The sequence below is a fragment of the Catharus ustulatus genome, chromosome 5, assembly GCF_009819885.2.
Source record: "Catharus ustulatus isolate bCatUst1 chromosome 5, bCatUst1.pri.v2, whole genome shotgun sequence".
NCBI lineage: Eukaryota > Metazoa > Chordata > Aves > Passeriformes > Turdidae > Catharus > Catharus ustulatus.
In genome coordinates, this window is record NC_046225.1 from 60548070 (window position 1) to 60564430 (window position 16361).

At 39.2% G+C, this 16361-nt stretch overlaps 1 protein-coding gene across 15 annotated transcripts in view; it reads left to right on the forward strand.

Moving 5' to 3' along the window:
* Positions 1 to 16361, forward strand: part of PROM1 (prominin 1) — a 62345-nt gene that overhangs the window by 15641 nt on the left and 30343 nt on the right. For 12 of the 15 annotated variants that reach the window (XR_004417942.2, XM_033060144.2, XM_033060138.2 and 9 more), the window contains exons 3-5: positions 7252 to 7310; positions 10163 to 10189; positions 11704 to 11909. Coding sequence is in view for 14 of the 15 variants with exons in the window: in XM_033060144.2 (XP_032916035.1) it covers positions 7252 to 7310; positions 10163 to 10189; positions 11704 to 11909 (292 nt within the window). In the remaining variant the exon portion in view is untranslated. The remainder of the gene's footprint in view (positions 1 to 7251; positions 7311 to 10162; positions 10190 to 11703; positions 11910 to 16361) is intronic. The other 3 variants (XM_033060147.2, XM_033060149.2, XM_033060153.2) reach the window with 1 other exon arrangement.

Here is a 16361-nt window from a genome sequence, read left to right on the forward strand (position 1 = left end):
TGTGTAATAACAGGTTCTAGGGATTTATTTTGCACGTTAGTGGTGAAGTACAGCAGCAAAGTTTCTTTCTTACTTGCCTTTTTCTCTTGTCCAAAAGGCATGGTGGTTTTTTGCTCATTATTTCTTTAATGCATGTGAATAGGTGGTTGAACAGAGAATTTCCTGTCACTACCTCTGTAATGGGTGATGTTGTGTGTGGGCTACTGAAGCAAGTGAAGATCCATGTGTTCAGGAGTTGTGCTCAAAGGGAATAGGGTCAGAATTGCCTCTTATGAGGAGCAATAGGGTGGAAGCTGAATCAATCTGATGTGCCCAGTAACTCAATGGTAAGAAAAATGTGAATTGTGGAGAGAGACTGTCTAAAAAGAGGGAGGATAAATTATCTAAGTAGCCTGGGGTTATTTTCTTAGTTAAGGACAAGGGCTATGTCCCAGGTCTCTCTGAGGAAAATACTGTGAAGGGAGGAGTGAAGCTTTCCAATCTGAAGTTGTAAAGTAGTCTAGACTAAATGAGTGAGTGCCTGGATTAGATTCCTTATCTGTGCACCAAAGTGGTCTCTTATTGTGTGGGAATTGGGAAGATCTCCTTGTCTGAGACTTCCTGCTTGTCCTACAGAGTGGGTTTTCTTCCTGCTCTGCAGGAAGAGAGAACAGAGCACACAGGGTGAGCAGTGTGAGTGTGCCAGAGCCCTCCCTCTCTGCAGTCACCAGCTGTGCATGATGGATTCTTCACAGCCATCAGCATTCCTGAGCCCTCACCTTGCTCTGCAGTGGAACCAGAGGGTATGATGCTGTGGGGTTGGGCACAGCAAGAGCGAGCAGAGCCCTCATGGAGGCAGGGACAGTAAAGGGGACCAAAGATAACCTTGGGTTACCTGAAGGAGGCCTCTTCAGTGGGAACTGAATCTGACCATGGTAGAGGCTATTGGCTTGAGGCTTTGGGGAAACAACCAAAGCTCCACTCAAGTCAAAGCAAGTATTTTAAAATGTCAGTAAACTGAACTTATTGTAAAATTGCTTTAAGATACCTGGAAGGTTTTTGTCTCTGATAAGCCTGAAAGGCTTTCCTGGTTTTCTTGGCTTTGCAGGAGATATTTATTAGTGTGATTTATAATTAGAGGGAAAAAAAAGACAAATTTGAAGTAATTTTAATTCATTAATGTCAGACTAATTGACCTATGTTCAGAGAGGTTCTGAACACTTTAGTATATATGTAGTCCATTGACTCTCTTATAGATGAACAGGAATAGATTGAAATATTGTTTTATACGTGAGAATGAGGTAGCAATAAAGTAGTTACTAATTGATCATTTGTATTATCTATGTAATTCTCTCCTGTTGTTCGGAAGAAACTCTTTTAGTACAATATGAATGCTTCAGTCATGGTTCTTACTGGCTTGTTTGAAGGTCTTTCAGAATAGAAGCCTATATTATGCATAATTCCCTAATATATTATATTTAGTCATAAAAAGAATCAATTTCTGGCATAATTTGATTAAGGCTGGAGTTGCACTACAGCTGAACTGGCTGAATGGAATTTTTTGAGTGAAGTGGAAGCATAGCATTCCCAAAGGTTTTACTCCCGCTATTTTCCTGTCACCTAGATTTGAAAAGCTTCCTTGGCAGAAGAATTTGTAATTAATTTATGTTGGTACTTAATAGTCAGACAGCTTATTTTTAAATCTCTATTATTTTTGCTATCTCTTTCTGTAGAGCAGTTCTAGGAAGCACACTTAGTGATAACCTCAATTTCCTGCCAGAGTAATGAGATATTGAGTTTATATACACAGTACTCTTGCAATGCAGGAGTTAGTGATTATGTTTTCTTAACTGGAGACCCTCCGAGGTACTTAATATTTCTTGACAAATTGCATTGGTAAATTAAGAGTTCATCTGGCTAGTTAGATTTACTAGGGCAGATGGCATTTCACTTGTGTGATGAGAGCAGGAAGGATTCAGCAAAGCAATAATGTAATTAGCTGTGTAAATGAGCCTCACAAGGTAAATCTCTTTAACCCCAATGATAAAATGTGTTTTGTGCTAAAGCTCTGGATTACTGGTCCTGTGAAACAATGTGTACAGCTAGTCAAGCCAAGATTTCAGGAGTAATCCAGTTAATTTGAAAATAAAAGGCACCGCTTTTTATCACACCTTCCTAACACTTTTTTGTTTGAAACAGAAATCAGCCTCAAGATGGTACTTGGCAATAATACAAGACAGAGTTGTGTGGAGTTACCTGAATTGAGTTGTAAATAAAAGCTTATTTGAATGCCAGAGATGAGATGTTCTAGCTAGGGAGGAAAGATGCTTCATAAAAACCGACCAAAATCCCAGGCTGAATAAAATGTGAGCTGAGCTGTTTTTCATTGTGCTACAGTGAGCAGTGTAGCCATATGTAGCTCCTGCTTACACAGTACCTGGCACAGGATGTTCCCTCATTTAACCCTTAAGCTCTGCAGTAGTAACTGTGATTAATCATCAGTGTACAATAAAACCTGTAGCAGTACAATTGTTTGGGTTGCAAGGGACCTTTAAAGATCATCTGAGCAGGGAGGATTTTGGTGCTGCAAATTCACCAAGGCCTGTTTGTGCCTACAGATATGTGACTAACTGCAGGTAATCTCACATTCAGTTCTAGGAAAAAATATTTTTAATGGGAATATATACAACTTGCACATTTCATTTGAAATTAATCAACTGAGGATATGTCTAACCATGTTGATATTGAAAGTTATTGAAATAAAAAATTCATGGTAAAGACTGGTCAATCACTGTGTGCTGCCTGGTTAGAAAAACACCCTGGAGCATTGTGTTACTTCTGAAAAATCATTGCAAAGTAATCTAAGTAGTGAATCTTTATTCAGCAGGACAGTCTCACATTTTCTAAAATTCAGTGGAAAAATTGACTGTGTAGCAGCCCTTTGTTTTGTGCGTGAAACCTATATTGTTCTTACTATTAAATTTACTCAATCCATGTGGGAACCTTTTGTACCGATTTCAGGCTTTCTTGTTTATTATTAAACCTAAAGATGTTTTACTTTCTGATGAACAAGCTTTAGAGTTTCTAAATTTCATAAAAAGGTACAAGGTACTATTTTCTGCTGAAGTTTGTCATTCGTATATTCAGGTTGTCTTCTGTCATTTTTTTTACTCACAGGCTGTAAAATACAGAAACAGTATAAATAAAACTGTGAATCAGGGACACTGAGCAATTTAGGCTTATCACAAAAAATCAGAGCAAGTTTTGGGTTGTTATAGTTTGGTTTTTTTAAGTATTGTCTCTTCTACTGGACATACTCAAAACCTGACTGGACGTGGTCCTGGGTAACCTGTGAGGGAGTCACTCTGGCTTGAGCTGGGAGTTTGGGCTGGATGATCCTGGGGGGAGTCCTTTCTGATCTCAACTATTCTGTTTCTCTTGAGTAGACTTTCATAAGCATAATGTATGCCTACAGAGGTCCATAAAGCTGTGTGCGTGTGGTTGTGGGTATGTGTTTCTACAAGTATGTAACACTTAATGTAACATGTTTGAGAGTTTGGGGTTTTTTTAAATGTTTCACTTATTATGGGGACAGACACTCAACTAGAAGAATGGGTAAATGCCTTCAATTTTAATTAACAGGAAAAGCTGATGCTTTTAACATTTTCTTGTACCAATTCTCAATAGTAGGAAATGTATCAAAGGACACTTTTGTCAATAATAAAATCTTGCTTTCTTACATACTTACTGGCAGTGTTTCCACTATTGCACTAGATAATTTATAACAGTCATTGTGACTGCAGGATAGCTTTGGAATAATTCACATTGGAAGGGGCCTTCTGACATCATCAAGTCCCACTGTTTTCCAAAGCAAGATGAACTTTGAAGTTAGACATCTGGAAATAGAGCAGGTTTCTGGGGGCTCTTCTGCTTCCCTTCAGAGCAGCATCAAGGAGAGTGATAGCTCAGAATCTTGGGCAGTTGGCTCCTGCATCTGATCACCTGCACACAGTCTGTGCTGCTTCATGCACTGAGGATCACAAAAGTTTTTCTTTTTAATTCCTTCCTATCACATTCTAATTGAAGCTGGTCAGTTTCTTATCAGTGGCTGTCAAATAATGCTAAATAGTTGAATCAATATGTAAACAAGAAAGTTGTTTTACCTCTTTTCCTGTATGCTGAAAGCCGTCTAGCTGTAAAAAAAGATTATTGTATTTATTATTCCATGCGACCGTATTTCTTAAATTTACAGTAATTTCACGATTATAAGATGCACCTGATTATAAGCCACGTGTCCGGGTGTCGGCAACTGTCTTGGGTTACAATACAGAGTGTGATAAAAGCTATCTATTCTATTACCATCTGTTGAGGGTGGGGGCAGTGATCCTTATCTCAACGGCAGATATTCTGCTAATGGGCCATCCATTGAAACCAGGCAGGGCATTGTTCTTTATCTTTTCACAACCCATCCTTCCTCCAGCGAGTCATTTTCTGCCAATGACCCATTGAGTCCCACTGTGGGACTGAGAAAATTACTGCATCCCATTGGAAGTTGCTCCAGCCGGGGGGAAGAGCCCAACCTTTCTTACTAAAATAAAAACAGAGGTTTTGAGACACTAAGGGAACCCCTTTCTCCACTGGACTCCAGAGGAAAACCGGATTTCTCCACATCACCACTGGGCCTCCGGAGGGAAACTGCACCTTCTACAGGAGCACTGCTCCAACTGAGCCACATCTGTCACTGCAGGAGGATGCAGCCACCATTTAATGGGACTGCTACCAACACCCTGCCTGACGGGGTGTCAGGTTGTACTCTGACTTTGCCAGGGTTTGGAGTTTGTTTCTTTGTAGTACTGTATTTCTATTTTAATTTTCCTAGTAAAGAACTGTTATTCCTAATTCCCATATCTTTGCCTGAGAGCCCCTTGATTTTAAAATTCTAATAATTTGGAGGGAGGGGGTTTACATTCTCCATTTCAAAGAGAAGTTCCTGCCTGTCTCAGATACCTGTCCTCCAAACTAAAACAGCAACTTTTCATTCTTTGTCCATATATAAGCCGCGCCTGATTATAAGCCGCACTTCGGGTTCGGACCAAAATTTTAGTCATAATGGTGCGGCTTATAATCGTGAAATGACTGTATTTACATGGCATAGAAATCAGCAGGAATAAAGAAATTATACTTCTGCTGAAGAATGAGAAATTCACACAACCAGTGTGAATTCCATCCTGGTGCGGTTTTGCCTCACTTAGATTTTTATCTCCTTGTTACTGAAACTTTCAGAGAAACACAGATACTGCCTGTGATGGTCTTGATGCAGGGAGGACTCTGCTGGACCCAGAAGTTTCAGAGTTGCAGCAGTGGATGGGTTGGGTGTTGCCCATACAGTGGTGTGTGCCCTTTCTTTCAGCAGTCTCGTGACTCCCAAGATGTAGACTGTGAAAGGAATTGCAGGGATCGTAACTCTTTTGTGCTTATTCCACATGTGTTTTGGTTTTATTTCTCTTACTGTGGGATTCAGCCTTATCTTGTACTTTATGAATAGTCTTTCCAAAATGAGGTTGCCTCAAAATAGAGTCCTTGCTTATATACCACCAGCACTCTTTGAGTGTTTTGGAATGTACTCCCTGTGCAAGGAATGGTTTGTGGCTTGGCACTTCACTGATGCATTAACAGATAGCACTTCACTGATGCATTAACAGGTATTTATTTTTTAATTGACAGTCTTGCTGGCTGCAGCTCTCTTGCAGGGACTTTCTGCCTTAAGCCAGCAGTTGGTGCTTTGCTGTTGTGTGTTTTCTTTGGCAGTTTTCTGTGCAAGAAGTCTTCAGGATCTCTTCAATCAGTTGAGTCCATGTTCCCACTGCGGGAGGTTGAGGGAGACTGCTTGCTTAGGAATTTGTTTTCCTGAGCCATGTGTGGGGTGAGAGAGGAGTGAGATCACAGCCCCTGTGAACTCCCTGAACGTACTTCACAAGTGCTACAATAAATTCTGAGAGGGCTTGTATTTTTGGGAGCTAAACAGTCAGTTTTACACCTTCAGGTCCTTTATGGATCCCCAGGTTAGGTAACTTACAGGAGGTTTTTTATCCTCCAACTGGAGTTTGTTTATTAACCATGTTAATTTGCACGTGGGGAGATTAAAAACAATGCAATAGTAGAATGAAGTTCATCTCTGTATGAGCATAGGAGGTGGAATTCTTCTTGAGCTGTTTGAGGTGTAGTGTGCTTCTTCTTGATGTGCTTCCTCCTCATCAGAGGAGACCAGAAGTTCGGTCTGTTCTTTCTCCCAAACATCCCAGCACTATTGCTTTTACACTGCCCAGCATGGAGCACACCCAGGGCCCCTGGTGCTTCTCTGAGGCAGAGGGGCTGCAGAGCTGGCAGTGCCCCTCTCCTTCAAGTGCAGAGTGTCACAGAAGTGACTGGGAGCCACAGTTCCCAACTTACTTTCCATAGGGTTGTCAAAACCTCGATAGTGGTAGGCCAGTGGTGTCCCAAAAAGGGGATCCATTTGCTGCAGCTACCAGGGTTTATTGAAGGTGGCATTACTTGTGTTAAATTCCTACCTGTTTTTTTTTTTTTTTTTGATTGCTGTATTGTTTTATATTGTGAATGAGTTTGAGTGTTGAATCGATGCGCAGTAAATACTAACAGCACAGTAAATATTAATGTGCTAGGCTTTCTGATTTGTTTTGGTGGTGTTACATACTCACTGTTGATCCAGAGATTAAAAAATAAAATACAAAAATAAAAAGGGGGAAAAGGGTTGGGATAATGTTGGCAGGATAAAGGTCTTCTTTGTACCCTTCAGTCAAAAAGTCATCATGAGCATGCTTGTTTTGCACATTATGTATCCAATGCTGTGTGTATGTATGTATATTTATGCATGTATGTACTTGGCATAAACATGAAGGAAAGCTGATACCCAAAACATTGTCCAAGTAATTGATACATATGTGATGAACTTCCAATGATTTTATGGTACAGAGGAAGACCTATGGTGCAGAGGAAAAACCTTCGCTGTATTTCAGTAGCAGCTGGTTAACTGATAGACAGCCTGGCTATATTCCTGTGAGCTCATAAACCACACAGTCGATTAGAAATACTACTATACAGATTTATGGGGACACTTACATGCTTGCCTATGCTGTTGATTGCTGTTCTTAATTTCATCTTACCAGCCTAACACTAGAATTCATACTATTCTCTTTCCTCTGCTTTTATCAATTATGTTGTTTAAAACTATGGAATATTCTTGCTTATTTTCAGATCTCATCAGAAAACTAGCACAGCAGCAGTTTGGAAATACACAGGGCGATTATCAAAAGGTAAATTGTGTCTGTGTATCTGCATAAAATAATGAAAATTATGACTTTGAAATTCAGTTTTTTTCCTAAACCAGTAATTAGTATTTTAAAAGTATATGAACAGAATAAAAATATGATTTTTTAAAATAATAAGTATGATGTTTTCATGAAAAATGTGAGACCAATTAAGAAAATTACACAAGCCACTGTAAAGAAACTACTCCTAGTTAAGGATGACTTACAAATTCCAGCTGTAATGGGATTGTTGCACAAAGATTAATAGCTCTTTGTATTGAAAAATACTGTTTTCATTTCAAAAAACTTAGGGAGAACCATTACTGCTTACCTACCATGTAAGCTTCTGTTATTTTAAAAAACTGAATTTATACTATAAATATACTATTTATATATTAGCAAGAAGATGGAATGGAATATGCATCTGAGTTTTAGGCTGTTCTGGAGCACAGCATTCCACATTCAAATCAGGAGTTGAGTTTCTGCAGTAGAAATTGAACTGTGCCCAGGCAATGGACAAGTTACTTGATATGAGCTACTTGCTTCTGGTCCCCACAGTGTGGTGTGCCAGTCAGGAGGATGCACACAGACACTGAGCTATTGCTGTGACCAGGACCCCCTTACTGGTGCTTCTGTGCCTTCCCAACAGCAAGCCTGTTTCTCCAGTAACTTGATAATCTCTGCATGATATCCTGTTGTTATGCTGCATGAAGTGACTTGCTGATCCCATCTGCTTGCTTGGTGGGAATCTGGGGAGTGGTGCATCAGAGATTGTTCCTGCATACCCAGGGAAGGATTTAAGAGTAGGGCTTGGATGAGAGTCTCAGGACAAAACTGTTAGACCTTGGGTGACATCCCTGACCACAAGCAGAGTATTCAGTAACTAGTATGTAAGTCATGAGAAATCTGAGTCCTGTGTAAGGGATGTGATTAGAGGGTGGCAGTTAAAATATTAGGATGCTTAAGAGGTAGAACAGATACAGGGTATTCATCAGTCCAAATTCTGACCTGAATACAGTGCAAAACCTTGAAACAAATTTGGAAAATGAAAATGTATAAGGCAAGTAGAGTCTGCTTCAGAAGACACAGGCATCAGTGAGAGTCAGCTGTGAAGCAGCCAGAATGACTGCAGATGTGCCCCTGGAAGAATTTCCAATGGAGACAGGGAAGTGTGAATGTTGCTAAAGGGTGTGAATAAGTAGTTAGAAATGTTTTTCTGTGGTTTTGGTCACTCAAATTCAGAGAGAATGAATTCAGACTAGGATAAGTTCAGAAAGTGTCCATTAGGGTGATCTGGAAAACCTGTGGATCTTCAGACAAAACTGGAAGAGTTTGCTTAGCTTAGGAAAAGATTGATAAGCGGTGTGCTTACTCTTCTAAAATACATATGCAGAGGAAGCACTAGGAAGAAGGTTCTGTTTCTTGGGCAAAATATAGTGCTAGCACAGAAGCATGGGGGCCAAAATGGTCATGTGAGAAGGCTTGTTCACCAAGAACTGAGAACAACCCTTCAGTAGCCAGAACTGGAAATCTGCTTCTTCTGTTTCTCCTGTTAAATTTCTACTGTGATTCCTCTGTATAAAATTTTTTAAAACCTATTTATAGAATATGTTAGTGACCCAGGAGGCCCTTCCCACTTCTGTGCTGTGTTTCCTAGCGTTCCCAGTTGGTCTGTAACCATGAACATCTCCCCATGCCCTGCCAGAGCAGCAGTCTGCCAGGTCAGCCCAGCAGCTGAGCCGTGCCTGCTCAGGGGAGCCAGCTCACTGCTGCTGCCATTGCTTTGCTTCTGCTGGGAGGCTGCATGCTTGAAACATTCAAAATCGTACTTGGTACCACATTAATAAGGGAGGGGAAGTGTTAGTCATCTTTCCATTGATACAAGACAAAATATGTCAATATGTTCAAAGTATGTTTTTGAACATGTGAAGTAATACTATACAGTAGAAGTTTCAAAAGGATGTGTGTAATGCTGATAAATAAATTGCTAAAACTTGAGCATTTCTGATTCTCACACATCAGACTTTGGGCTGAGGGACCTTGCCCCCTTTAGCTTGCCTGCTTTACTTCCACTTAGGAGAAAGGAGAAAGCACTGTCAGCTGTGAATTGGGCAAGCAGGGGTGAAGAGAATGCAAGAAATTAATTTTCCATTGTGGAAACAAAGGGGAAATTGGGTTCTTCTGAAATTCTGTCATTGAGTATTTAGTTTTTTTCAGTGTTTTTCTGGTTTTACAGATTGGAAAATAGGTAAGCACTGTTAAATAGATTTCTTCAATCTTTCTTGAATGCCTTTTCTTTTTTTCTTTTGAATAATTTAAATTGAACCTCTACATGGTTAATTAAAAGGGAGGGTAAATTTTATGTGTAATGTGTTAAGATCCCAAAACTGCTACTTGAGCTACTAAAATAAAATAAGCACTGAGAAGAAAAAGTCAAGAATATCATGTCAGTTATGACAGGTGAAATTCATGAAGAAATTACCAAACTGCAAAATAATGCAGTCTCTGGCCTTCTACAAGATATATTGGGAATTGCATTAAGTAGATGCTCAATGTGGAAGTAACTGGTCTGTCACTGTTTAAAGATGAAAGTATTTGTTGGACAAATCCTAGATTCCTTTCATTCACCAAGGAAACCAGAAAATAGCTGCTATGTATTCTATTGTAAATATTTTTCCATAATGATTTAATGGTGCTTTTGTGCATTATTTTACTTTAGTGATTGTTATTGTTACTGTTTCTGTGTTGTTAATTGTTGTGGTCTAGTCATGGTTAATAATTCATTATTCATGGGATTTGTTTTTTGTGCATGCTGCCTGTGTATTACACACATTCTCCATTTGTTTTGACTTCCACAGCCAGAAAATGTTGTCCTCACTCTTCAGGTAACGTCTTATGGTAGATGTACAGCTTTGAAAAGAAACTAACCGTGTCTGCATTGCTCCTGTTAAAATATCCATAACCATTTTAAATGTTACTTTAAATACTGTTTTTCCATCTAACCTATCTTAAAATAATACATGCTGTCATATAATTTTAGAAGTGTTCAGCTATATAGAAAAGAAAACAGTGATTCTTTTGCAAAATCCAGCCAAATTTTTCTTTCAGGCATGAGTTCATATTCTTCAGAAGGAAGCATGGGTTTTAACATGCAGTTAATAATAATTAAAAGAGTGGTTTTCATCCTAGAATTGGTAATTAGGGCAGAAATTTGCAACTCTGCTGATGGTGGTAGTTGCTGTATTTGGCTCAGTTGGTAATTGGGGATTGTGAGGAAGGGCATCAGCAAGGCTAGAACTAGAGCATGATTGATACCTTGTGAGAAATCGTAACTTATTTTACAGGACAGTTATGCAGCCTCCATTTCATCCTTTTGCTGCCAAGCTGCCCTTGTGCTGAGGGATCTGTAAAACAGAAAAGTACTCAAAGTACTAGTGTGAGAATTAGCTCTCCTAAGATTGGGAAAGGAAAGGAGAAGAGATTTATCAGGGAAGGAGGACTCCTGGGGTGTGCCCATACTGAACTATCTTTGTGTGCAGATACCTCCCTGGTCTGATTTCAGCTGGGTTGTGTTTTCAGCAGAGGGAAACAGCATGGCCAGCTCACAGTGTGTCCCCTGGGAGCCACACTGCCTCGTGTAGGGCCCTGCCAGGGCTACCTGGCCCAGCTTCTTGGTCCCAGGGCTCTTGCAGTGTGAAAGCAAGTCAGGGTATTGCATTGCACCGTTCCCTTTCACTCCTGCCAGCATCCTTTTGGTTGCTGCTGTTTTTGCTGTTTGGCAGCAGAATAAATGTCTTTACCTGAGAGATCCTAAAATCTGTCTGCTTCTTCATGTTTTCCAGTCCCTAAGCAGTTTTAAATTCAGCACTTTGGAGTAACCTCAGTCATTGTAATCGATCATCCAGTGAAATACTTCCCTTTGGGGTTCAGATGACTTTTTCTACACTTTAAATGAATAAAAAGGAGAAAAAGTGAAGCCTCCATTTCCCTGATGACGTGTTCCTCTAGTTAGTCTTGCTGACATTTGTTGAGCATATTTGGAAACAGATGTGAGAAACACTAAATTTGTAGTCTGGGAATTCAGATGTGTTCGTTTTTAATCTGTTTCCATTGCACTGATTCGCATTTATTTCTTGTGAGCTTACTTCTCTCTTAGCACTCACTCTTGTAGTTTGCCTAGCTGATACTCTAGTGAAATAATTATTAGCTATCAGTATCTACAATGTTACATATCTTTTTGTTAGATAATTGTCAATTATTGACAAAATATACCAAGTCCATAACCTCAGTAACTTAGTAGATGGTTTAGTGTGTAGTTTGATTTTTAATTATTTGCTCTTTATTGATTGCAGTTACTTTGTGATATCTTTTATTACCACTATTTTTGTCTGAATTACAGGCCATCTACTATGAAATCGGTTTTATAGTCTCCGCAGCCTTGGGATTGCTATTTATTTTGTTACTGCCTCTTGTGGGACTTTGCTTCTGTATGTGTCGTTGCTGTGACAACTGTGGTGGGGAAATGCATCAAAGACAGAAGAAAAATGCTGACTGTCAGAGGAGCTGTTTTGCAACATTTCTTTTTGTTGCATCTTTAATAATAAGGCAAGTGTGATAAAGAAAACAATATGAACCTTGGTATAGCACTTAATTTGCAGTGTCATATGACAAATAATATTACTGTATTAGCCTACAGGTGCAGAAATTATTTTATTAGACCAAGTACTATTATTGCTTATTAAAGAAAATGTAACTGCATTATAAAAAATGCTACCACTGTTGCTATCCACAGGTCATTATGTACTTAAGCAGAATGTAGGTGTGAAACAAACAAAAGAATTATGTTTGTATTGAGCAAATGACGTTTTTGCCAGTCTCAAAACAATAGTTGCAGAATGTTACATTATACTTGTGAACATGAGAGACTGTGTCCTGTAATCAGTCCCCATCCTGTAGAGAACTTGGGATATCTTACACTGCTTTGTTCTTGGTAGTGTTGTAGTGATGGAAAAAAGCAAGTAAGTGACTTCCTTCCATATTTGCTGTACTCCAGATACTTACACTAGTTCAAAACAATGGGTTTTCTTCTGGGTCCTGTGTTGTTTTAAACCATGCATGGACTTCCTGTAAATCCTGGAGTTTGGAGACATTTTTGCACTTTTGGTGTTAGGAGTATACTCCTGTGCTGGATATGTAATGGGTGATGAGGAACTACAATCAAGACTTCTTCCCACTTTCAAAATACTTTATTTGCTTTCAGGCTTTCTGTTTTCCTTTAACTTCTTCATGTTTTCACCTGCCTACTATCCTTATCTTGTGATTCCATTAAAGGAGAAAAAAGTGTTTTGATCTATACAGTGTGACTGTTCAGTCATATGGCATGTACTTTGTCACGTCACTGTAATCTAAATGATTTTTTTTATTGTCATGACAAATGGTGACCTTGCTTATGCTCAAATAGAGGACGGGCTGATATCAGATGTGGGAACATGCTCATTTCTCCCAGACATCACTAACAAACTTGAGCCTCAAGAATTTGAAGACTTGAAAACCAAATGGTATAGGTGATAGGTCTCTACCATTATGACAGGGAAAAAGTTCCTTATGGTCAAGTGTGCCTTGAAGACAGTAAGTTATTAAATTACCTCTCAGCATGTGAAAACTGGAGATAGGTCACAGAGTTTGCCAGCTGTCTTTCCACCACATTGCAGGATGCTGGTTACTGGATATAATGGCTGGAGAATGTTTACTGTTAGTAGAGAAATTAAGAATGTCCCCTGCTTGGTCTCTTTAAACTGTGCATTTGCTACCAGCTATCCTTGTGGGATTAAGCATACCCAGCACAGGAAAATGTTTCTTCCCAGGTCATGACTGACAGATCAGTGATCCCTAAGTAATATGCTTTCCAGAACTGGAAACTGCCTCTTTAATTTCTCCTTTCCCCACCCCCACCTCCCCTTTTTATGAAGCATCATGATGTATCAGATGCTTACTGTAAGAGGGAGGTATTGCCTGAAATCAGTCTGCAGGTTGAGTGGAGATAATCTCGTATGAGGACTCCCTGGTTAAGTCTCTAATGCTGTGAGTGATGTGCAAGGCAAGAGAAGTTTCCAAGGCTAATATTACTGATCCCAGACTGACTGAGGGCTCAATCTCCTGTATGCCTCTGTACAAAGAGAGATCCTCCTGCCCTTCCTGAATCTTCTTTCACAAGGGACGAGAAGATGACATGCCTGGATCTATTTAAGCCCCTGTCAGGTTGCTCACTGCTGTGCTGTACTGGTAGCCATTTCTCCAACAAAAATACTGGAGGAAGCCTGAAGTTTACTTAAATTTGTTTCTACATGTCTTGTACTGTACTCAAAAAGTATCATTGTGGTGACTTTGTGGAACTTTATTACCTGCTTTCTCCCAAAGTTCCTATGCAATTACAGCTTAGGTGGAAGGTTTACCTGTAATTCTTCCCAAAAATCACACCTCTCAAGGACTTGCCAGAGCTGAATGTGTAAGCTGTGACAATAACCAGAAGAATTTAGTCTTGTGGGAGTAAAAAGCTTATGGCTACTTGCAGACAGAGCCAAAAGAGTGAAACCTTGAATGATCTCCATCAATACAGGGTTACATTGAGATGTGCAATGAAATTACTAAGGCAGGTCCTGTCATTGTTTGGGTACAATTTCAAGTTCATGCAGCACGGGAGGCCTTCTCTCGGAGTAGGTCTCCCAAACCCCTGCCAAGTGACTGGAATGCCACAGACTGCTTCACCCTGAGCTGTGCTACTTCAGAAGATGCATTTAGTAAGGCTGACATCCCTCAGAGTACCCTGAACCTACGCCTCTGCCAGTGGAGCTTTGCTTTAAAGGCACTCCTGTAGAATGTACACACAGACTAGTGCTGGAGGGACTGAGAAGGATTTCTAAGAGGTGGACTTCTTCAGGATTACCATTTAAGTGTATGTTCTCCATCTTTTCCCCTCTCTCTTGCAGTGCCAGACATTCTGGGTTTCTCTCATTAAACCTTTTTTTCCTTTTTCTTTTTTTTCCAGTTCTTGGTATGGAAAAATGGTTTCCAACTGTCTTTCCTTGGCTGGGACAGAAAGGTTTAAATGCACAGTGGAGAGTACTGGTAGTGGAAAGACACTGTGGATCTTGCAATGGAGTGTGTATGTGGGCAGCATAGGTTTTGTTGTGTGTCAGGATGCAATTTCACACTGACATGTATGCTGTTAATGCAAATTTTAGAATATTTCAACCAGTAGCTTTTAATCACGGTGAACATTTGTTCTCACTTTTCCACTGATGTAGAGCTCTGGTAATTAGAATGAGGTTTTGGTCTCAGCTTACTGGAGTGATGTGTAAAGGAAATGTAAGTTTGGGGTTTTTTCTTTCAATTTTAAATAAGGTTCCAGCTGGATTTGCTTTCTGCAGGTGTGGCTTAAGGTGAGAAGTACATTTTCCTCAAGGAGGTGTATAAAAAAGAAGTCAGAAAACCTCCAATTATACATGAAGTTGTTTATCTTAATAGGCCTTCAGGGTGTCATTTTTCAGTACATGCGCTTTCTGTTTGAAATATTTCTTTATAGATTAAGTCAAAAATACATGCAGTGTTCACAGCTTTTATACATGAATGTTTTCCTACAAAGTAGGATTCTATTGCTAAAGAGCAGAGGACGTAGAAATAATCTATCAAATACATAGCTAAGTAGATTTGAAATTCCAGAGTTATCATGAGAACAAATACATACTTTTCTTCAAATGTAAACTGAAAGTTCAGGGACAGAGACATGCTATTATATCTTATTTGCTAGTCATCTATCTACAAGCTTAGGCAAACATGTTTTCTCTGGGAAAGAAATGTAATTTCATTAGTTCTTGTACATTATAAAGGCAAGGGAGGAACGTGGCATATATTGCAATACCAAATTTGCTGGTGATAGAAGATCTCCTGATTATTGCATAGAAAACCACATAGTCAGTTTTCTGTGCCTCCAAGAGAGCTTGTGTTATAACCTCTTTTTTGAAGTAATGGATGTTAGGGAAAGCCAAGTATGGAGGAGGTAAATGTTTGGCATCTTGGCGAGTACCTCATCAGGCTTCACATTTCTCCTCTTGGTTTTCTAGAATTGGTAATACATGTTGTTCGGAACATGGAAATCAATAGTATCTGAAAGAATTAGTGGAAAAGTTGATACAGAAATTTCTATTCCATTATTTTCTTAAATTAATTATCTTGTAGCAAGAAAGGGGCTATTCTTCCCATATATAAATTAGCTCAGGTTTTCAATTTTGTCACTTGAATATTTTTGCAAGTTCACTTAAAGGAAAAGCTTGGGTTCCCACCTGCAACTGGTTTAGTAACATTTATATGCATCTGTGAAACCTGTCAAGAAACTAGAGTGTGTAATATTGGACTCCTGAAGAATTGTCAAAACAATTTTCTTAACCTGTTACAGAAGTGGCATGTCTTTTTCTTTCCTACTTTATGACTTTCTTCTCATAGCTGCTTATTGAATGTTGACTCAAGGCTCAGTTACATAATAAATAGATTTTTCCTCTCATGTTGTGTGTTTGTTTAGTTACATTCAGAGTATAGTCACACTTGTTCTGAGTACCTTGTCTGCTTGAAGTGTCTCCACTATCTTCTTTCCTCCCACTCCTTCCATTTACAAAGCTGAAGAGAAAGATGGTTGTGCTGAGATCTTACAAAGTACTGTTTTGTTAGCTTCCAGTTGACCTTTCAGATCTCTGAGCACAGAATTGAAAGGACATAAAAGTGCTGTCTGTCTAAAGAATGAGGATGTGGTTATAAACTCAACCTCAGGGCAATATACACGTTTGCTTTTCCTGATAGCTTGAGATAGTTTGTCTTCTGATTAACAAAGAAAAGCTAAAAATATGTGAATAGCAATTGCCATCACAGTAGAGTGAAAAGAAATCATATATTGCCTATATCCAAAACTAAACTGTTTGCTATGCTTGTCATAGAATTATAGAATGGTTTGAATTGAGAGTTACTCAGTTCTTGGTATTTAGGCATTCTGAGTTCTCATTCCTTGAG